At 37.9% G+C, this 23,890-nt stretch overlaps 1 protein-coding gene across 14 annotated transcripts in view; it reads right to left on the minus strand.

Moving 5' to 3' along the window:
- The window catches only part of Rfx3 (regulatory factor X, 3 (influences HLA class II expression)), a 252,949-nt gene extending 229,419 nt beyond the window's left edge, over positions 1-23,530 (minus strand). For 6 of the 14 annotated variants that reach the window (XR_003952761.1, XR_003952760.1, XR_877668.3 and 3 more), the window contains exon 1: positions 18,547-23,530. Coding sequence is in view for 5 of the 14 variants with exons in the window: in XM_017318087.2 (XP_017173576.1) it covers positions 18,547-18,572 (26 nt within the window). In the remaining 9 variants the exon portion in view is untranslated. The remainder of the gene's footprint in view (positions 1-18,546) is intronic. The other 8 variants (XM_030250796.1, XM_006526784.4, XM_011247169.3 and 5 more) reach the window with 3 other exon arrangements.
- Between the last annotated feature and the right edge of the window lie 360 nt (positions 23,531-23,890).

A 23,890-nucleotide genomic window follows, 5' to 3' on the forward strand; every position in this document is an offset into this window, starting at 1 on the left:
ATAAAAATCCCTAGATTTGTACCACCCTATCATACTTCAGACCCAAATACCTACCTAACTATACTTTCTTCAATCAAAGATCATCAATAGTTAGTAAATGTTAAATAGAGCTAAGTTCTATATATATTTTACTTTCATAATTGTTTTTAGATAGGGAATTGTCTGTGTTTGATACATCACATGGCTAAGATGGGTGACCAATGACTTGCAGGTGCAAATTTTATTAAATACTAATATTCCTTTGCAACTACAAAGGAAAAAAACATGACAAGGGACAAAAGTGAGGCTCCTTCCTCCCTTCTGATGGTTGTGAGGACCAGAGCCAAGGTTTCTTCTCTCATCAGACATTGTGTTCTCAGATTGCTTCTTCTAAGTATTTCACCAGGACCTACACGGTAGAAGAAAAGAACCTACTTTCTCAAGTTGTCCTTAGTCTACCACAGCATGCGGTAATATGCATATTAATAGGCATATACATACCACTAACTAAAAAGCAATAAAATTTTAAATAATATTGCATATGTAATTACAAAAGGCTAGAGAAAGGTTTTGTTTTGCTTAAGGTTGTACAAAAATCCACTAATTTTTACTTTAATGCTATAAAATACCTATCTTCTTCATATTAAATATGTATGTACGATTTTTAAGCTTTCCAATGTACAACAATAGCCTCAAATATGAAGTTATTTCAGAATGGATGACAGGCAAATAATGCTTAATATTTTCCAATGAATTGAAATGGAAAATATGGTTTTGACTTGAACTGACTGAAAATTCTACACTTAATAATATCAAAATGACAATCATTACTCAAAATAACAAAATTCAAGATAATGTGCCTCCATCAGTAACTTCTAAATAACCTGTCTATTTGCATAATCAAAGTTTTATAAATAAAATTGACTCATGACTATGATTAAAGATGAGATATGATACCTATATCATATAAGCAATGATAATAAATTTCATGGGAGGATTACTTTTAAAATAGAATCTATCATAAACAAAGATTGTTTTTTCCATGTTAAAGTTACACATAAGCAAATTGAGAGAGCAACCAATGAAGTTGACGTCCAGCCAATTCTACTAATTAAAATCTTTACATTTTCTCCTTTGCACAAAAGTTTAATTTGGGTATTTAAAATGTATTTTAGCAGTAGTTTCAAGTTTTTCAGAAGAATCTTGAACTTGGATGCATGAAGGATTAATTTTCCAAGTCTCTCAAGTATATTTGACTATAGTTCTCAGGACATACACACACAAAATTGTTTTTTTTTTTTTTCAGGAAAAGGCATATAAAAATTTAAAATAAGAGTCCAAACAGAAAAATAGAATATGCCATGAGAAGGAATGGGGATAAAACAGAACTGCTAATATAACAAAAAAGTTAGCATCGATCAAAGCGTCAATAGGATAAGCACACAGTCACACTGAAGAAGCATGCAAAGACTCCTGCATGCCTTTGTTCAATGGTCTGCAGGTCTCATCTGTGTCCATCCTTCTTCCTCACCTAAGTTCTCTCCGTAGCACCTACAACCACCTACTATAGCACCTACAACCACCTACTAGAATCCAGTTCCACTTATTGTCTGTCTCCTTTACCTCCCATTGTTTGAATGGCATCGTTTCCAGGATACTTTGCTCTATGCTATGTTTACAGCAGTTCACGTCTTGATTCATTTTGTGTTAATAATTGATCAATAAATGCATGAAGATACAAAGTGGAAATGCGGGTCAGAGAAATGACTCAGTAAGTAAGGTGAAGGAGCAGAGTCTGCACCCACACAACCCATAGACCACAAAAGGCTTGGTGGTGTGCACTGATAATCCCAGTGATGGTAAAACACTGCAAGCGCTAGGATCAGGATCGCCTACGCTGGCAAGGTGCCAGACCAATGAGTCTATCTCAAACAAAAGGTAGAAGGTGCCTCAGGATGGAGATGGCGCACAGAGATTGTTCTCTTACCTTCACACCCTCCTATACATGTATCCACTCTCACACACAAATGCACATTTTACACACACGGATTTTTAATCTTTAAAAAATAGAAGTGGAGAGGCTAGGGAGATGATTCAGGGGGTAAAGCACTTGCCCTACACATATAATGGCTACAGTTAACATGCGAGCAGGCAGGCATGCTCGGTTCCAGCAGTGGGGAGGCAGAGGGAGGAGAGCCCTGGGAGGACTGGCTAAGATAGCTGGCCAATGGCCACAATCAGAATTCCGGGTTCAGGAAGACACTGATTCTACAAAAGAAGTAGAAAAGAAATTCACAAAAATACCCAGCACCCATCTAAACACACACACACGCACACACTCATAAATAATAGTGAAAAGGAACATATATTTTTAAAGTTTTTATAGAAATTTGAGTTCCTCATTAAATCTGGAATTAGAATGCCTTCAAAGAGAATAACTCAGCAAAATTATCACCTAAAAAAAATGGTACACAATGAAAATATACTAACCAAAAAAGGGGCATATGGGGACTTTTAAATTACAGAGGGAGTCTGAAATTAAATTTGTATGGATTTAAAATCTACATAAATCAAAGATTGCTTTCAGTTTAAGAATCTCTGTGTAGGTTTCAAGGCAGGTAACTTTCCATAATACAAAAACGCCACAGACCCATCACAGGACTGACTACTCTGAAGAATTCCATTCTGTGTCCACCAGTTACCTTGGTGATGACACTGGAACTCAAGACCTGCTCCTACTGCTTTACCATCCCAGTATATACAGTCAAGTTAGGCAGCAAAGAAAGAAACACAAGTGACTTGGAGTGGTCAAAGTAGCTTCCCAAAGGCAAAATCCCCACAATTCCACAATTTCTCATAGGATAAGCAGAATTAGAAATGCACGCACCTAGTACAACCAAATCTGAGAGAGCATGCCCAACTACTAACACTTCTTTGTCAAGGTGCTACAGAAATGCCACAGGCATACAGAATACATAAAGAGAGAGGGAACAAATTTTCATTTGAAAAGCTAAGAGGAAATGAGACAGAGTAAAGTCAACCCAAATTTACTGTTAACTAGGTAGTAATTAACAAAATGCCAAAAATTCATTCATTTATGCCATTAAATGTAAACACAATGATACTCATTTTAAAAATGAACTGTTATAGCTGGGTGATGGTGACACACAGCACTCAAGAGGCAAAAAAAGAATCTCTGAGTTCAAGGCCAGTCTGGTCTACAGAGCAAGTTCCAGGGTAGCCAGTGTTACACAGAGAAACCCTAACAAAAAACAAAACAAAACAAAACAACAACAACAAAAAAAACCCTGTTCTAATGGCAATTAAATTTTTGGATTGAATAAATGATAAAACAGCTCATTACACAATACAGTCTGAGGCTTAATCAACAAGAGATTGATTTCTTCTCCTAGGAAAGGACAATGATACCGAGTTTCTAAAATCTAATTTATGATGTTTCCTCAAGAAGCTTACAATATGAAAATGTTGAACATTTAGTAAACAAAACTATAAAAGGCAATTTCTAATCAGTACCAAGGATAACGTTTGTTATAAGTGAGTCCATTTAAGTTGAGCACTCTCAACCTTACAAAAAGACATATTAGGGAACAAAATGTAATGTAGTCTAAGCAAAGTAAACACTGAGAACAAAATGTTAAGAGAACAAGAGCAGTGAGGCATAGTTGAGGAGCCCGTGCTGGAAAGTGATAGCAACCCTCACTTGCTTACTCCGCTGTCAAGCATAGAACTTCCATATGCATCATGCAATGGGGCCTTCCAAACCAAGTTACCAACTCTATTGCAGATCTGAAGAAGTCTGTCCAGGATTAAACTCTGGTCAGTAGTGCACTCTGGGATTCTAACCCAGAATATTCAAGATTCATGGCTTTGTTTTGGGGAGGGAGTCTTTTGGAGGACAGTGTTTGACTGATTGATTGATTTGGTTTGGTTGGGGAGTTATTTGTTTCGTTTTGTTTTGTTTTAGATTTTTCAAGACAGAGTTACTCTGTGTAGCCTTGGCTGTCCTGGAACTTGCTCTGTGACCAGACTGGCCTCGAACTCAGAGAGATTCACCTGCCTCTGCTTCACAAGTGCTGAGATTAAAGGCTGCCACCACCTGTTTTTAAACAGTTGATAATACAGTTAAGCCAAGCTGGCTAGAGAAATGGAACTGCAAAGCCAAGTAGTAACGGGAGTGTGAAATCACCAGAGACTAAAACCTCCTAGTGGAAAATGATAAGCAGTTTGCTGCCACAAGGTAGAACAAAATAAATTTATTTTAATTATTTTGATAACTAGGCAGGGAGGAGTCATTAAAACAGTGGTCCTCAACCCGTGGACCACTGCCCCTTTGAGGAGGGGTCACATATCACATATCCTGTATGTCAATTATTTACATTACAATTCATATCATTAGCAAAATTACAGTTATAAAGTAGTAACAAAATAATTTTATGCTTTGAAGGTCACCACAACATAAGAAACTGCATTAAAGGTCCGCAACATTAGGAAGGCTGAGAGCCACTGCATTAACAGATTCTGACTCAGAAAAATATAAAACTTATTTTAAAAAAAAAGGAAAACTGTTAGAAGACATATTAATATAAATATACACTAATGTGAATGTGTGTCAGTTGAAGCAAACATGACCCAGGTTATAAATTCATGATATAAAAGCACAGCTGCCGTTTTATTTTCTTCCCCTTTATACACAACAGATTCAACAGTCTAGTAAGTACTCTACTAAGTTGTTCTCTAAATTCATATTTTAATTCGAAGCCTGAAAGTATTTGGCACTCTCTTCATCTGCATTATACTTTTAATACTTCCAGTTTCCATTTTATGGCTCAGTAAATATATTAGTGACAAAGATACACTGAAATGTAAACATGAATTGTTTTGATCACTTTCCACATTAAAAACAAGATCAGCTGAGCACAAAGCAACACCTTGCAGTCTATTCTGAGGCCCACTTAATTCATATGAAATTGTACTGTTTTAAACCTCAGAGAGTTAGAACTGGGAGCTTTCCAGCAAAAATGCAAGAGCTAACTAATATTTCGTCATACCTTTGTTTACCATATCTCCTTTTTTATTGAAGTTGAGAATAAATCCAATGGGAACCATTTTACAAGAAGGTCTGTCTATGGGGATTTATCTTGTTAAGAGCAAATGACAAATGGTTTTCCCCCATAGGAAACCTGCTCTTGCTTTATATAAATGTATCTTCAGATTTGGTGCCACAAATTAGACTGCAGAGAAATCAGGTTGTGCTGTAAAGTTCACTTGTCATCTTCTTGGTGAATCGCAGATAGACTGCTTCAAGTAACCAACAGTGGTAATGTTCGACTTACAGACCTTCATCACAAAAAGGAGAGCAAATGCAGTTCAAAGACTGAGGGCAAAGATTTACTACCAATGCTCTATCTGGGAAGCAGGGGCAAGAATCCAGTCTTGGTAACTGCTTCTTCCTGCCATAGTCTCAATACGATTAAATGGTAAACAAGATATTCTTCCAAAACCTCAAGTTACAAAATTACACATGATATACAGCATGGCTGTGTGTGTATTGCTTCCTGTCGCTATGGAGTTAAGGGCAGTCTGCTCCAGTAGTCATTCTTTAGGTGCATTCATTCATACTTCAAAGTACAGCAACACCTTTAAAGCCCAGTTGGCAAGCCTCAGCTTGTACCAACTATATCAGGGTCAATTAGTTCACTTTAGCTTCACTAGAGTGGCCCACAAGAAGTAGCATTTCCATGTCTGAAATTAACAAACTGAGTTTCATAACAGCCCTCAGAATGACTGGAATCAGAGAAGAGCTAGGGGTCTAATTCAGTGGCAGAGCAGATGCTCAGTGGGTGAGATCCTGGGTTCCATCTTTCACATACAAAAAGTGAAAATGTATATACCAAGCATGAGAATTTCTTGCATTTTAATATCAATTGTGACACAACAAATTTACAAATGACACAGACAAAAGCAGTTTTCAATACTGTATTTTCGTTTAGTGTACAACCTTTAAAGGGCTTTAAAGGATATAATTAATTTTCCTTCTAATTCACTGCAAAACAGAACAATTAAAAGATACTTATACCCAAGCTTTGCAGTTGGAAATATTTTTTAATGCACTCAGATTCAGAATGTAGAATTAGAAATGTTTCCACTCTCTAGAAAAGTGGGATATTTTAAAGTATACACTACAAGAAGTCTACAATGTTCGAAGCATCACAGTTGTGTTTGCCTGTAAGGAAAGTTTTGCACTAGCTGTATGAAATCTGTCCCGGTGAAGAGTAACAGGTTCAACAAACAAGTCACTTACGTCTGCTTTCTTAACGTAAAGTAAACAAACGGGTGACAGAAAAGGGCTTCTCTAGGATAACCCCCCAAGTACACATGAAATGTGAGCACTCCAGTGTTAAGATGAAGACATCCCAATTCTGTTTCTAGTGGACTGGCACATGTGTGTCACTGGAAAACATATGTGGCTGTACTAAGAGACCCATGCATCTCTCCTGTCCTCACCATATCCCCCATCCCACCCCACCCCACCCCACCCCACTCCACTTGGGCTTTTTTATCTGAGCTAAACCACAGTCGAATAGCTAAGCTGAGACAGGGACTCAAGTTGAATATACAAGAAGTAAGGCATGCATCACATGGCATTTACTCCTCCAGATACAACATTTTGACAGGTTCTAAAACACCTGGATAAATTTTTTGGCTAGTATTTCTTTTTACATATAAAGAGTCAGGAGTTCATTCAAATTACAGCTGCTTGCAGTTAGGTGGATATTCCAATATAGGACAAATATATATCAGTATTATTCTCAAGTTAGAAACACCTGCCTTTTAAATTATATCAGATAACAGAGGGACAGTCAAATTAAAACAAAACAAAACAAAACAAAACAAGCAAGCAAGCAAGCAAGCAAAAACCCCAACTTGTAAAGATTGGTCAGAATAAATTTCCTAAGCTTTACTGATATTTCTGCAATGTAAAGTAATAAAACCAAATAAAATTATGCTTCTTGTACAGTTTCTAAATGCACAGAAAAGTTACTAAAGCTAATGCTAAAATTGGCATTGCCTTAGTTTCATAATGAAATCCTTTATAAATATCATTTATTAGCATTATAATCCATTCTTTTGTTTGCTGGTTTACAATTTTCATTTTGTTTAAAGTGTTTGTCTCATTATTATTTTTTTAATTTTACTTCATCTCCTTAATGGTTTTTGATTTGGGGGATTCAAATCCAGACCTTTGAACTCATTGAGCAAATGCTCTACTGATGAGTTACATCTCTAGCCTTAGCTATTTAAATGTTTCTTTATAGAAATTTAGTTATAGCACAAAATCATTTAACCACAACATAGTTCGATTACTTAGTATCACTCTACTACCCAGTCTGGCTACTTATGTAACAGGTATATTTTAAGTCACAGGAATTTTCATTAAAACCTTTAGATCATACAATTAAAGTTACATTATATAAGTTAAAATATCAATTCTTATTTAATATATGCATTTCCCAATGGATTTAATAATTTCATACCAAAAAGATCAACCTGTAAATAAAGAAACTGAAGTGTAGTTCATCAAAGGTCAGTAATTATAATCTGTAATGTATGTTATTCCATCACAGAATATATTCCAACAGAAGAGTAATCTGGGGATGAGGAGGGGTTTTTTGTCTGCTTTTGTTATAGACTTCAAAACAAGAGGGAAATGTTTTTGTCTTGACTATATGACTTCAGTCAACAAAAAAATAAGTACGAGAAAAAATAAGCCCATGCATTTTATGAAGATATGGAATTCAGAAAACAAAGTATTTTGTTATCATTATAATACATCGGCTTCCAGGTGTTCCTTCCTTCATAATGTGTCACAATAACTTAAAACATGCATTGAGTAGCTAACTTCAGTTGTCTGAAGCACAGTCTCATGACAAGCTTGATAACTCACTATGTGGCTGACAATGACATCAAACTTCTGGTCCTCTTCTCCCCCCCCGACCCCCCACTCCCCCAGTGCTGGGATTATGGACATTTGCCACCATCCGTAGTTTATGTCAGTTATGGTGCTGGGGATGGATCTTTGTCCATGCTAACTGACATCAGGGCTGAGCTACACATCCAGATCGCTGAATATTCCAGAAGGCAGTTGCTTCTCTCCCCTTGACAACATACAAATGGTTCTTAACTATTTTATGCAAACTTTCTCATAAGCAAGTTGGAATAATGGCAGATCAAATATGAATTCCATCACATCTGAAAGGTTTACCATACCAAGACTTTCTCTACACTTCAAACATGGGCTTCTGTCCTTAGGCTCACTCCCTTTTCATTAATCAAATTTTAAGTAGAGAAGCCTGACATTACTAAACAAATGACTTTAGCCAGCAAGCAAAAACAAATTTCCTAATTTTAATGTGCTCAGAAGAAGCAATATGAAGGTCAATCTACCCTCCATCTTATATCATTTCAAATCTCCATCGAAACTTCTTAAATTGTAAAACTGTAAAAATATATTTCAAGCATCACAGAATAAGGAAGGGTTGGAGTTGCTTTCAGTAACAAGTCTTTCTATAATGTACCTACAATTTACTGAGCTCAAGAAAGCCTCCCACTTTAGCCTCCAGTGTAGCTGGAACTACAGGCATGCACCACAGCACACTTTTTTTATATAGCTTTAGGAACAACTGATATTACTTATGAAGTCTCTGTGGTAAGTACACATGGTTCTTTATACCCTTCTACTTAGATATGTTTTACATACATCAAAATATAAACATCTAAAAATAGATTCTTATAATACACATATAATATACTAGTTTTCAAAATGTACAGTTTTAAATATAAGATAACCAGAGATCCCAAATGAATGTCAATTTTGATTATTTTGTATAATATTGTATACATTTTATAATAATAAAAATAAAATGTTGATGCAACATCTTAAGTTGATCCTTTTCTATATATAAATTCCAGAAATGTCAAATTTTATACAACAACAACAACAAAAATCAAGGTACCAAAGTCTTATTGTAAATATTTGTGGGGAAGGAAAAAAAAAAAAAACACCTTTTAAATGTGGTAAAAAAAAAAAAAAAAAAGCCTAAAAACCTAAATAGTCCTTTCCTGACCTTCTTCTGCTGGTTCAAATCCACAGATAACCTCATTCAAGTGATTATTTTACTAGTCTCACTGATTTGTTCATCTAACCTTATTTAATCTTTAATTATAATTTTCCTACTAATTTCATCCATTTTTCATTCTCTCCTATCATTTCTTATGTCCAAGTATCACTCATCAGTTTTAGCCTTCTATAATTAGAAACATTAAAACTAGATTCCCATAAATAGGAAAATGCAATCTTGACTTTAACATTCCACTTTGTATTTTATTTTCAAACTAAGTCTTAAAATTCTAATAGAAATCTAAGCTGAGCCAGTTCACAATGCCTAAACTAAACAAAATAGTAATGGGACCAAATACTCACTTATACATATCCTTTATTAAAGCTAAACAACTGATATAACATTAAAAACCTATATGCTGAAATATCCAAATATGCCTTACATTCTGGTAGAATGCTTTACAATCAAATACTAGAGGCATTATTATGTTTGTTGTACATGTCATACTGGGAATCATATGTAATCAAATAACACCTCTTTTCCTCTATGTAATAAGCACTGTCTGTATTTTAGTTTTTCCAATTACATAATCCCACTCCCACTTAGTATCATTTTGATACCATTCCTTCAGACCAAAGTGTTGTTCTGGGCATGGGGTGCCACCTATGGGCATCTAGTTAAACCAAAGGTAAATTAGAACTTTCAAAGTTCACATATAGTGTGTTTTGGAAGCTAAATTCTAGGCATCAATGGAAACTGATCAAAGCACAACTTTATGAAAAAGCTTATATTATGTACAAAGACACCTTAATTTACTGCTATACAGGGATGTAGGACTAAAGGTGAATCAGGTGTCAGGATCAAACACATCCTCTCTTGAGTGACCCTGATCATCATCTCCACTCCATGATCACTTGCACTCCTTCTAATGCCAAACAAAATTAAATGTTCATGCAAACCGAAAGCAATCAAAGTATTCTCTTTCCAAATTCAAAGACAAAAGAATCACACTTGACTTGGAAAGTGAATGGCCTTTGCTCAGAGATAAAGCCACATCTATCATAGCTACTCATTCAATATTATTTAAAATTTCGAAAGTTCTAAAACTCAGCAAACTTCTGAAGCACAGAATGGTGGAATATTAATCCATCGATGTCATGTTGAACCCTATTTTAACTGAAATGAACCGTAATTTTTGCCTTTGATCAACTCTGCCACATGTAGCCCACAGCTAAAGTAGTTTCTACAAGTTATCACAATGTGAAGCACTATTAAAAATGTTACCAACCTCACACACAAGTCACCTGATGACCTTAATCAAACATTTCCCCCAATTTCGCTGTCTCAAGAACACAGCACTGAGGTGAAAGGCTCAAGGTTCCTAGTGTGGCCTCCAAGATGAAGATAATGCAGAAGACAGTGAAGAGAAAACAATATTGATCACATTCTACAGCACTCAACAAAACGTTAATTAAAATAACTTTCTAAATATGTACACAAAATACACACACACACACACACATAAAATAGAGTATCTAAGCAAACGTTATTTTTACAAGCACCTCAACTGTGTAATCTTTTGAAACAAAACATTTTAAATGCCCTTTAGAAACTGCAAAATAACCACAAAAATCAAAATTTATTTCATTTTTCATATACTAAATTTTTATGTTCAGTTTTCTCCATACAACATTAAAATACATGCTTTAAGTACATTTCAAGTTGTAAAGGAGATATTCAGATTGCTAGTATAATAGTTTGTTTTTAATTAATGACCTTAAGGATGGCACTTTATCAAAACTCACTGTCAAGATTTTTATCGAATATAATCAGAAGCTAATAAGTAAAAGTCTGGTGTTAGACAATTTGGCTCTTTAAAATGTCAGGACAATAAAAGCAAAGGATAATGCTAGGTTTTGGTGTCAAAAATATATCCATACATTCATCTATATAAAGCAAAGTATAAACAGATAATTGAGAAATCACTTCAAACCAGGTGTAATGATACACACCTTTAATCCCAACACTTGGGAGCAGATTCAAGAGTTCAATGCTAACCTGGCTTGCAGAAAAAAAAAGAAAGAGAGACACAGACAGACAGACAGACAGACAGACAGACAGAGAGACAGAGAGACAGAGAGAGACAGTGACAAAGAGACAGACAAAGGGGGAGGGAGGGAGGGAGGGAGGGAGAGAGGGAGGGAGGGGGAGGGGGAAGGGAAGGAGGGGAGGGGAAAAAGGGATGGAGGGGAGGGAAAAGAGGGAGGGGAAAGAGGGAGGAGAGGAAGGGAAAGGGAGGGAGGGGAGGGAAAAGAGGGAGGGGAAGAGATTCACATATGAACATTCCTAAAGCACAATGCTGACTCTTGAAAAAGAATCTTTTTAATCTAGTAATATACTAATGACTAGAAAAATTCACATATATTGTCTTGAAGATAAATAAAATAATTTACTAAAATACAATGAACATTTTAGTAAAGTAATAAAATATCTATCCTTAAGGAAGTATATGTACACTGTACAACCACACAGCAGAAAAGGAACAAGATGCAGGAGAAATCATAGTGCTTTAGCTTCTTCTCACTCCCGCCTTCTAGAGTCTGTGTCCCTACACATCTATACCCACTAGGATTTCACAATGCAGTAAACCATGAGAAGTATGTAAGTTACTGGTACTTAACAGGAACAGAAAATTTAAATGTGTACGGTTCTTGCTCCCCCTCTTCAAGACCCGTTCTATTTCCTCCACAGCTACAGTATGAAAGGAAAAATTTTTTTCTAGACAGGTTCCCTTTGCAACCTTATCCTCCAACTTTCAGTCCTCCTGCCTCAACTTCCTGGATCCTTAGATTGCAGGTATATGCCATTGAACACAGCTTGAAGAAACTTAACAAGCAAAGAGTCTCTGAACTGATATGGCACAAGGAAGGAAGGAAGGAAGGGAGGGAGGGAGGGAGGGAGGGAGGGAGGGAGGGAGGGAGGGAGGGAGGGAGGGAGGGAGGGAGGGAGGGAGGACTGTACTAACTCAGAGTGCAAAAAGTCACTTTAGAAATAATGGTTATACTAAAATATACACATATGCTATTAAACATACAAATCCAAATGAAGTCCAGAAACTTAAATATGCTTTTATTAACCAATTGAAAAATCATTCAAAATAACTTTTAAATTATAAGAATGGCAATCTCTTTATCTTTCACACACTTCTCTGTTAAGCTGGTGAGAGTTGTGATACAGCAAAATATATGTTCTTTCCTAAGTATAAAACTGTTTCCTCCCTTAGCGCCTGCCTCTCCCCACACCCTCCCACCCTGTCCTCTGTCTATCCACACACTGGGAAAATTATGTCCTGTTTTAAATATCTCACTGGTGAGCAACAGGAGCCCCAACTGTCAGACACTTGTCTGGCACACATACTTAGAGAAGCTGGTTCCAGCAGGAGCTCAAGCTGTGAGGCTCAGCTCACTCCTATGTGGGTGAGGAAATCAGATCACTTGGCCACCAGTCTCTAAAGAAACCACCAAAATGGGAGAACTTTGAGACCTTGTCATAGGCATAGTTATTAAGCTACCACTGGGCCTGAGGTTTTCTTTGTTGCTCTCCTCAGAAGAAACTACAAGTAAGTAGAATGTGAGATTTTTGAAACCACAGATAAATCACAGACTAGTTCCTAGCTCTGTGTCAGTAGCACGCCTCTGACTTCCCAGGTTAATCTTGCCATGGATTCATAGGTTGCAAAAAGTTTGCAAGATCACATTGTCTCACTGTTTATCTGACAGATGGAGAAACTGAGCCCCACACATTTTATGTTACTAGCTTACAGTTTCAGACAGCAAACTGGGGACACCTTTGTCATCCTCTTCACACTCCTCTGGCCACACTTTGCTTCCCAGTCTAGTAACATTGTTTCCTTTCTTCTCTATCATTGCTGGACGTATCTGTTTCCTCTCACTTTTACTCAGGCCTCTTTGCTTCACTGTTTTAATGTTACTGGTTAAGCTTCTACTAATCCCATACTTATATTTTTGCCTAAGGGAAATATAAGAACCCTTGGGAATCCCTGACCAAATACTATAAAATAACAGCAGGCAGTACTGACTGGCCATAACTCCTTCTATAAAAGAATACTTGAGTTAAGAGTCACCATAGGTATGGGAAACTGTGCAAACACATTAATTTTGGATTGGTCTAGACATTTAACCCTTAAGTACTTTGCCAGAGGCCAATACATACCAAGGAAGAAATCTTTTAAATAAAACCACTCAAATTACATCACTAATACAATAAAGTTACATTTCTGTTCAAGAAGATAGAAATTGTCAAGAAAATAATAATGTTTGAGAGTGATATAGTATATCCATTTTTCATTTAAGTCACACTTCCTAGCTTTCTTCCAAGGTTCCTTTGAAAAATCTATCACATCTGAACTGAGCACAGTGGCAAGGCACAAGTACCATCCCCACATCCAGGAAACTGAGGCAAGAGAGTCATGAATTGGGGGCTGGCCTGGACTACACAGAAAAGAAATAAATCATGTTTTTATTTAAGATTATAACTAAATCACTCTAAAATGAGAAATCACTTTATTAGTCAAAACTATCAAACAACAATGCTACATAGGACAGCCAACTTGAAAATGTTATTTGAAACTTTTTAACATCTAAAAAGATCAAAAGATGGGATTTTCTTGTGTAAGACTTCATATTTTAAGTTACCTGGGTAATATTACAAAGTTACAACTTAAGTACTGTTAGCAAATTATTCATCAATGCCAAATAAGTGTATCAGTGGTAGTCTTACTCTCCTTGGGTGCTGAGCAGTAAGATATAAAATTGTAGAATAACTGCTAATGAATTCATGTTTTAAAACAGTCTATTATTTACTGTCATTACATTTAAAGATGGTATGTAGCATTAAGTTGGCAAAAAGAGCTCCAAATGTTTTCAAATACATTCATGTGTAGCATGTGAAGAGAAGATATAAATGGAACAATGAAACCAACAATGGAAGAATAGGAGATAATGAAATGTTACAACATTATTTCTTAATACAAAAATCCCTAGGCCAGAAAAGTCATGTAAACCCAGTAAAAGGAGCCCATTATAAGCCCATGGTGTAAAACTAAGACATAGCTTTGGAATAGCATTAGGATGGTTTAAAAAAAAACTGATTATCAAATGGTAATCCAAGCCTCTGTTGATATCTTGGTTTTGATTTTTTTAATGAGTAAAAGAGATTAAATATTTAATGACAGCAGATTAGGGGGAAATATTACAAAACTTAAGTCCTATAACAAAGGGATGGCTAGATGGTCATATCAAAATGATTCTTAAGTAACAAAAGTAGGAAATTTTTTTGGAAAAAAACTATTTTGGAAACATCGTGTAGAGAATTCTCAACAATTCCTCATTGAAACACCCAACAGGCATTAAACATGCATTCTAAAGACTTCACAATATACAGTACATGAATTTATCTCTTTGAAGTTGCATAGATGTCAGAAGATAGGCAGATTGAGTCTTGACTATTCAGATGAGAAAACTGAGTCTCACTGAAAGCAGCTAACGTCCACAGTCACACAGTTAATAAGATTAACTGAACTCTGACTAAAGCCGGTACATACACTTAGCCTGTAACAGGGTGTCCCATTCACTTATTAATACTCTAATACAAATTACTTTCTCAACTTTCACTACATATACTTTGATGTGAAATCTAGACTTCAAGTACAAAGCATTTTAATACATCCACAAATACATTAAAACCTCAGTGGCATAAAATGACAAACTACATAGAATTTTATCTTTTAAAGAAAAATGACTTAACTATTGTAGTGAGACCCATATGTGTTTGTGGGGGGGGGGGTGCTACTCTCTTTTGAAGTTCTGGGATCAAGGTGTTCCTGCATACAAATTGTTTCAGCTTATAGTTACTTTTCAAAACTAGAACAATTAACCATTGTAGCTGAGTTGGGAGAATAGTGTATCATTACCTAGACTTAAGTTTTTACACTGAACCTATCCTTTCCCAAGCATCCTTGAAGAAAATACTTAAGTTTTAAAATTTGTCAGAGCATTTGCTACTTAAAATTATATTTAAACAGGAAGAAACCACTCAAAAGATGGAAAATGGAACTGAAAAAGAGTCACAGGGTGGGAGAGAGAGCTCAGCGTTAAGACCATTTGTAGCTCTTGCAAAGGACACAGGTTCAGCTCCCAGCAACCACAGTTCCAGAGCATAAAAGTGAAATATCTTCATTTGACCAATGTATACAACAAAGTGCTAACATTAGACTGGACCAAGGCTATGTTCTCAGGGATCGGTTCTATAGTTCATTACTGGATCTGATTTGTTACATATTATTACACATATTCTCTCTATATAGACAGACTTTCCCAAAAAAACTACCAAGGCAAGCAGTATATTAAATGTTAAACTTTACAGAAGTAACTGAGATGCTTATATGCAATAAATAACTAAAATTTTCTTTACGTAACAGTTCCAATCAATTCACGTTTTAGTGAAAATAATCTTACATTGCAAACAGCACAGCACCCTCTGGTGTATCTATTATAAGATATATAAAAGTCCCACAAATAAAGGGATAAAATTTTAAGTCAAAAATAAACCTTAGAAATCAATAGGGTGATTCTTTCTGAATTTATTCCAGTTCATATATTTAACATGTATAAACAAAAACAATTTTCACTTTAAAATATCACTATTTTATAGCAACTGAATGTCAGAAAAATTTGTTTCAGTTTTAAAATGCAAATAATTCATTTTTCCAATTATAACATGATAATGCTATAAAAAAATCCTTGAGGTATGGAATGACAAAGTTTAATATATTATTTATTATGTAAGCTAAATTTCATTTTATTTAAACCCGCATACACACACACACACACACACACACACACCTGTTTCCCAGTTGTCATCACAAAATAGAACCTGTGTGTGTGTGTGTGTGTGTGTGTGTGTGTGTAAACTGTTATGCTGCTATACTTTTTCTGAATTCAAAGGCAGTTTGGCATTATTTATAAGAATGGATAGATAGGTGTTTAGCAAATGAATCTATCATTTATACAGTTTGAACTAGTGATTTAGGTTAAAACATAGAGCACTTCAAAGGCTAGCAATGTTCAACTTTTGCATGTAAAAAGAACCCTCTTCCTGTGAAAATAATAAAAGGATGATACAACTAACTCTGTAAAATGCCACCTGCTTTAGACAGCTCTGTGAACTTCTGCAAGTTCCAAGACAATGCAGGAAAAGGGAGACTGACACCTGTTTCAAGCAGCCACCTGTCTCTAACAAGCTAAATTTAGTCAAATCCACTTAATCTTGGTTTTCCAAAATAAGGGAACACTATGCATCTGTGAACAGAAAAGAATTTAAATTCTATTTTGTGATGACAACTGGGAATATATACCAGAAGAATTAAAGAGTTAAGGCAAATGATTCAGTAGGGCTAACTATTTTTAATGTAACTGCAAATGAATAGAGGACACTTAACCAAACGCTCAACATAAAAACAGGTTAGCAAACTTCATAATTTAAAAGTTGATGTATTTCTTATTCTTGTTTCTTATAATATAGTCTCACTAAAAGGATCACTAAGTCATACTACTAGACTATTTAGGTAAAAAATTAACTCTTCCCACATATCTGATATCATTATCCATCCTTCTAAGCTTAATGTGCAACCTGAATTTTTTTGCTTTTCAATTGCTAAAAAAAAAGTGCCTCAATTAACTTGTAAGTTTTTAAAAAAGATTTCTCACTATTTCACTTATAAGCTATAAACCTGTGAGTATCTCCACAGGATACAAGATTATTTGAATATTGGATAAATAATGCAATATTTTAGACATTAGGCATAAGACTCTCACACCATGGGAGCACTGTGAAATAATGGAGAGCTACTAGGAATGCATTAATTTCTTATACACATATAAATTTACTATACCTATTCTCTATACAGTTTAATAGAATTGTGTAATAGACAATCATATATGTGAATTTTGTACACTGGATATAATTTAAAAAGACAGAGATAGGCATCATGGCATACTCTGAGCTACAAATATTCAGCTACTCAAAACATTATTTCACATGTTTAATTTCAAAGCATGATTATGTTCACAGATTTCTGTTAGTCTAAAACACTGAAAACAAAGAATGTCAATGCATAGTACAGTCCCTCCTAGGAAAAATAGCACAGAAAAAAAAAGTCGAACTAAATGGTACTTAAATTTGTATTTAATTTTAAAGATAAATTGTTATAACTCTAAGTTAATCAATCCACTAAACTATTTTATTTTAAAGCATCTCTAATATCAACTCTTAAAACACAAAGATTTGCTTTAAATGGACAGGCTACTTAACATAATGCAATGCCACATTTGCTCTCAAATTAACTTGTGAATGGAAAAAACTAAATTAAACACATGCTTGATGAGTGAAATGACTCTTAAACACTCTTGGACACGACAAATAAAATATTAATCTAAGACATTTTAATATATACAATCTACTCAGCTGAAACATATGTGAATGCCATTAAGATCTAAAACTGTCCCAAGACAGCAAAACTCCTTTTAACTTCAGACCCAGGAGCTTTACCATCGAAAAGTGTTCAGGCGTTTGACACTCATCTGAACAAAAAAGAGGAAAAGAAGAAAAAGAAAAGAAAGATGAAAAGAAAAAAGAAAATGAGAAGAAAAGAAAAAATAAAAGTTAGTATTTGAAAATTGCAAAGACAGGTTGGGAATGGATGAATAAATATAAAGAATGCTGAGAGATCCAAACAGACTTCTTTCAGAATCAAATCTCAGCTTCATTTAAAATAACAATCACACGAAAATGAATTGAAAAGTAAGGTTTTTCCCAATCCCCCAACTCTTACTTGTTTTACAAAATATTAGCCTTAATGGCATTATAATTACCCAACCTCTCCATTGACAATCTCAAGAATAATTAATACTGTCACATTATTCACAGGCTGCTCTGTCAGTTAAATCAATAAATGTTTGCTGTTGGAAAGATTATTTAAATAAGCACTTTAAAATATGAATTGGAAATTTCAATGTGCCACTATAATAGTACAATCTATTTGTTTTAGCTCACAATCATCATCAATTTTTTTCTGATAACCTATTAATTGTTATGCTGAAAATGAGCAAATTAAGGATCTGCAAAGCCAGGTTCTAATCAAGACGATACTACTTCATAACTGGTAAGTATTCAGATCTACAAGGGCAACTATTTCCTCTAAAGAAACACTTTAAAAGGAAGTTTTTTTTTTCTTCTGAACAGGTTTAAATCATTGTCCAAAGAAAACCAAAAAGTCAACAAAAAAGAATATGTTAAGTACACACATGCCTAGATCTTAACAGCCACAAAGAAAGTGAAATATACACACGTTTCAAGTTGAGAAGCTTCATACATTCTTTATGAACAACTTGACTTCAATTTCAACTCTCCAAGGGAAAGGAATAGAGATGAAGATGGGAGAAGGAAAAAAAAAAAAAAAAAAACTCTCAAAGTACCATAACTGTCACAAATAGCGTTGTGAACTGAGTTCTCACAAAGCTTCCTTATATCCTTTTCCTGTTCATCACAGACAAAGTCTAAACCACAATGAAAATTGTTAACACTCTCCTGTGGGGAGGGAGGTGCATCAAAGTGAAACAGAACCTCAGGACTACCCCTCCCATCTCCACATGAAGGATAAAGCGCTGTCAGTAGCCACTAACCAAAGTAGCACAGATGCCCTGCATCCGGTTTAAATCACAAGCACACACACACACACACACACACACACACACAAACCCGAAAAGGGGAGGGGGGAGAGAGAGAGAGGAGAGGGAGAGGAGACAGAGGAGAGACAAGAGAGGAAAGAGGAGAGAAGAGAAACAGAGAAACAGACTTAAAAAAAAAATCTCTCAAGAGCAGCAGAGGCCCCCTAGTTTCAATGTGTGTGCAAATGGGGGGAAGGGGGGAGAAGACTGCTGAATGGATATTAAGACTGTTTGCAGCACAAAGAAAAATACAGTTTTAAAAGAAAAAAAAAAAAAAAGAATCCCGTGAGGCCAGTGATGGTCAAATAAGTGCAGTCCGTTCAGCAGCAGGCACAGAGGGGCCGAAACGAAGGGAGCGGGCTTCGGGAAAAGTTCACCGAGGTACCAGGATAAAAATAACAAAACCCCCAACAAGGCCCCGCAAGTGAACAACAACCACCACAGCGCAGCACCTTTTGGGGACCCCCCCTGCTCACTGCTGTCTATTTCGATTTGGAAAGCAGCAGCCACCAGGCAGCTTTGCAAAGCAGCGAATTAAAGAAAGAGAGAGGGAGAAAGCGAGCCCCTTCTCTCCACCTGCCCCTCCTCCTGGGCGCCCGCGGACCTGGGGGGGACGCTCCAACACCCGCGACGGACAGCGGCGGCTTCCTAGCCCGCTCGCCCCGCAGCCCCGGCTCCCGCTCCATCCCCGAGCGCCGAGGCCGGGCGGGCAGGCGCGCGGCGCCCACACCCCCGAGCCCGCCGCGCGCGGGTCCATTGTAAACAAGCCCCCGGGACCGAGCCCCTCAAGCGGCCGCAGCCGGTGTCAGGAGGGAGACCCCGCACAGCCACGCTCGCTCGCACACACGAACACACGCACGGACACACACGCTCCCACACACATGTAGAGAGACCGAAGAATATTCACCTTGGCTGTGGATTATTGTGGTGTTGTTGGTGGGTGATGGAGATGGTGGTGGTGGGGAGGAGGAGGAGGAGGAAGAGGAGGAGGAGGAGGAGAGGAGTAGTTGTTGTTGATGGGTAACAGTCGCCAGGACTACGGTGACTATGGCGCTTGATTCACAAGGCAACGGTTGCTATAACTCACAAAAGAGAGAGAGAGGGAGAGAGAGAGGGAGCGAGGGAGAGGGAGACACTCGCGCGGGGAGGGGCGGGGGGGAGGGAGGAGGGGAGAGGGCGGGCCCGAGAGCGCCGGAAGAAGCGGCTTCGGCGCCGTGACTGACAGCTCGGAGCCCGGGCGGGGGGCTGCGGTCGGGATTCCGACGTCGGTTTTTCCCCCGAGGTGCGCTTTAAGACTTGGCGGGCCCGGGGTCAGGGCGAGTCTGCCTGGAGGAACGGGACGGAGGACGCCGGGGAAAGCTGAGGGTCTGGAGGCGAGGGCTACTTTCCGTCAAAGGAGCCCCGCCTGCCTCTGCCGCCAGCTCTGTGCCCAGCCGCCCCGCAGCCGCGAGAGGAAAAGCGCGAAGCCAGGGGAGGGGGAGTGACGACGGAGCCAACACTGTGTGAGACGCGCGCTACCGCGGAGGCAGACCCCACTTTGAAGAGCGGGCTCCACCCCGGGGCGTACGTCATTTCCTGGGCGGCCCCAGCTAATATCCCGGATGTGCTGCGCTCCTCCCCTCTCTCTCCTCTCTTCCCCCCGCCCCGCTCAGGTTTTTTTTTTTTTTTTTTTTTTTTCTCCCCTCCCTCTCCGTGGTCGCCAGTGTGGTGTTTCCCGGTCGGTCGTTTATGCCTCGCGGGTGATCCCTTTCCCAGACTCTCTGCGGCCGGCGCGGGCCTCCAGGGTCTCGGCTTTGCCCTCCCCTCCATCGAATTCCGCTTTCTCGCGCCTCCCGAGGCCGCGGGGTCCTGAGGAGCGCGGGCGGCGGGGTGTGAGCGGTGCTCCCGCCGCCATCTTAGGGAGCGAGAGCCTGGGCGCGCGAACGGTGACCCATCTCGCTCGGCGCGGCCGCTACCTCCCTGCGGAACCGAGACGCCAAGTTAGCACCCTGCAGGACCGGGAGGAAGTGCCAAGGGGAAGGGAATTCGAGCTTTCCGAGGATGAGGGTCCCTACAGGGGTGGGTTAGACCTTTCAGAGTAGCCCTCGGTAGGTCCTTAAGGGGCTCTACCCTTTCAGAGTTGACGGGATGGATCCCAGCTAGACCAATCGCCCTATTAGCTGGCATCGGTTTCTTAACAGCCTGGGGGTAGCTTGTTCTTGAGCTGTGTTGGACACGGGAACGGCTTCTGTCCATGGAGAACATTATTAGCACACAACCTGGCACCTCAAACTCGAGTTGATAAGGCACAGCTTCTGAAACCTCATGGTTCAAGCATATTCGTCCAATTCTCCTCATACTGGAGTCCAGCAGGCACGTGCCCCCAGGCCCGCCAATACCCAAAATCTCCCAACATTTGCAGCTAAGCAGCTTATCCAAGACAATAACATACTGGAAGTAGAGCCTTAAGAAGTCAGTTCTCCTCTTGAGGCTTAATTTTTGCACCGGCACATGAGGGATTTGGGCCAGCATGAGTTCCCTGTTAAAATAAGGCTGAGCTCTCTTTCTGTGCCCCAGACCTTGTGCTAAGTGTTTTACATACATTATCTCATTTAATCCTGACACCTGTTCTATTGGATACATAATATTCTCATTTTAGGGAAAACAAGCCGTCATTTTATCTTGCCTCTCTGTGCCATGAAATGCTAGGTAAAAGACATTTTAGAAACCAACTATTAGAACAATAGATTTAGCAGTAATACTGTAAGCTTTGATAATTTCATAGTTATAATGAGTTCTATTCTTGGTTATAAGTTATAATATAGTAGTTAATAAGAGAAAGAGAAAAAAAAAAAAAAAAAAACAAGCCAAGGACTAAAGTTAAAACAGGTCGTGGTGATAGCCAAAAATGACACCGTGGTACCCAACAGCAGTTAAAACTCTTCACGATTGGAATAGTCCTTTTGCAACGTTTACAGATCAAGTCCTCAGGAAAACGTTTGGGACTGCTGACTGGCACCTCAAGGCTCTGAAGAGCTTTGCTGGCGCAGCCCTATTGTCTGTTAGGTTCCCCATCTCCCCACTGTCAGCTGTTGCTCCTTACCGCTGTCAGTGAGCACCATTCTATTATTCCCCCCACCCTTTTAATTTACTGCTTTTAATCTGCACGAAAGGAAACCACATAATGAAGCTTGGGCAAAACTGTCTCAAGGGTATAAATAGATACTTTGAGGCAGTGTCCTTTAGGAAGAGTGTGACCTTTGCGCTTAGAACATTGTAACGTCAGTTTCAAGCAATTTAGAGACTTCTTTATTCCTAGCTTCTGGTACCATCTTTTTATACTCTCAGGATGCATACTTTTATTTGCATGAATTCTTACTAAGTCAGGATATTCTCCCTTTTATGACAATTGGAGGTATGTCTTTTAGTTCTAGTAAGGTTAATATATAAATTTCAGTGTTGCCATTATACTAATTCAAAACACCAAGCTACAATGCAAGCAATAGAATGCAAAGCATGATAGATTATATATGCATACATATATCAAATCCTTTTGCTACTCAGTAGTTCTGACAGGAACTCTTTTCAGCTCATTTTTACAGCTGTGTGGTTGTATCTTCATATGTATCATACAGGTAGATCAGAAATAACTTTTTAGGGAGCCTTAGGAAACACGCAGCATGGTCTTAACAGCTATTGCTTTTTACAATGAAAAATATAATCGTCATTCAAAAAGGTATTTTACATTCCTTGACAATGCAATAAATTGTCAATGCAACAGCTTTTTGCTGTATTCCAGAAATGATGCAGACATAGTTATCTGTACAATGCTCAGTTGTTCTGTGAATTTTAGTTGTTTCCTTTAAACTTTGTTTCCACTGTAAGGTTGTAGTGATTGTGAGAGGCATAGATGAACACATTTGTGTCTAAACCACTTGAAGAAAAGAAGCCCTGATTACCTATGTATATACTGTACAAATTGCTATAGCATATTATTAAGGGTAAATTTTCAACATCATCGATTAGGATATTTCCTCCTATGGACACCTACCACATATTCAAGAACTAATGAAGAATTCCAACGTCATGCGTAAAAGAAAGCAAAATATGTATGCAAAGATAAAATACTGACATCCCATGACATTGCTTCAAAAAAAAAAAGTGGAGTTTTGAAAACGTATGCTATAGCTTACAAAGCAGAAATTGCCCTGCTTTAAAATCTTCCATTAGACTACATGTTTTCTTCAGTTGAGACACACAACAGAATCTTATTCTCAAATGTGAAATGAAGTTTTCCTTTCTGCTATGTTTTCCTAAGTGCTTATGATATGCCCACTGCTACTGAATCATGATTGCTAATTGATGTTTCTGGATCTGAGATTCAGTGGACATGTGATAAATACCAAAAGTGACAAGAGAGACCCAAGTGATTCAGACACTTTCTAACTGTCTTCTGGGGTACCCCACTGAAAGCATGCTTTGATTCTGAGAAAAAGTGTTTTGCTAAATTTGTCTTTCTAATTGTGTTTTCATTAAGCACTACAAATCGTCTAATTACTCAGCCATCTTGATATCTGTCTATTATATAAGTATATCTTGAAATTAGACTCTCACCCCAGGGCATAAAGATGATAGTAGAATCATAAATTGACTACCCGTTGCTCAAGACCAAAGTAAAACTATGTATGCATACAGTTCCTCAATTAATTCAGAACATCAATTACAGTATTTGCACCATTAAACCCAAATACCTGGAAACAATCCAAATGTCGGATGTCTATCAGCTAGAGGAGGCACAAACAAGTCGTGATACAGTCAGACAACTGTAATGCAACTGAACAGTTAGAAAGACTATTGATATACAAAAAGGCATGAATACATCACGGGATCATTATGTTCAACAAGAGGGGCCAAGTACAACGTGGGAATCCACTTCGGTGAAATCCATGTTCAGGCAGGGAAGCCTGGTTTTCCATTGTTGGCAGT

This window comes from Mus musculus, chromosome 19 (genome assembly GCF_000001635.26).
Source record: "Mus musculus strain C57BL/6J chromosome 19, GRCm38.p6 C57BL/6J".
NCBI lineage: Eukaryota > Metazoa > Chordata > Mammalia > Rodentia > Muridae > Mus > Mus musculus.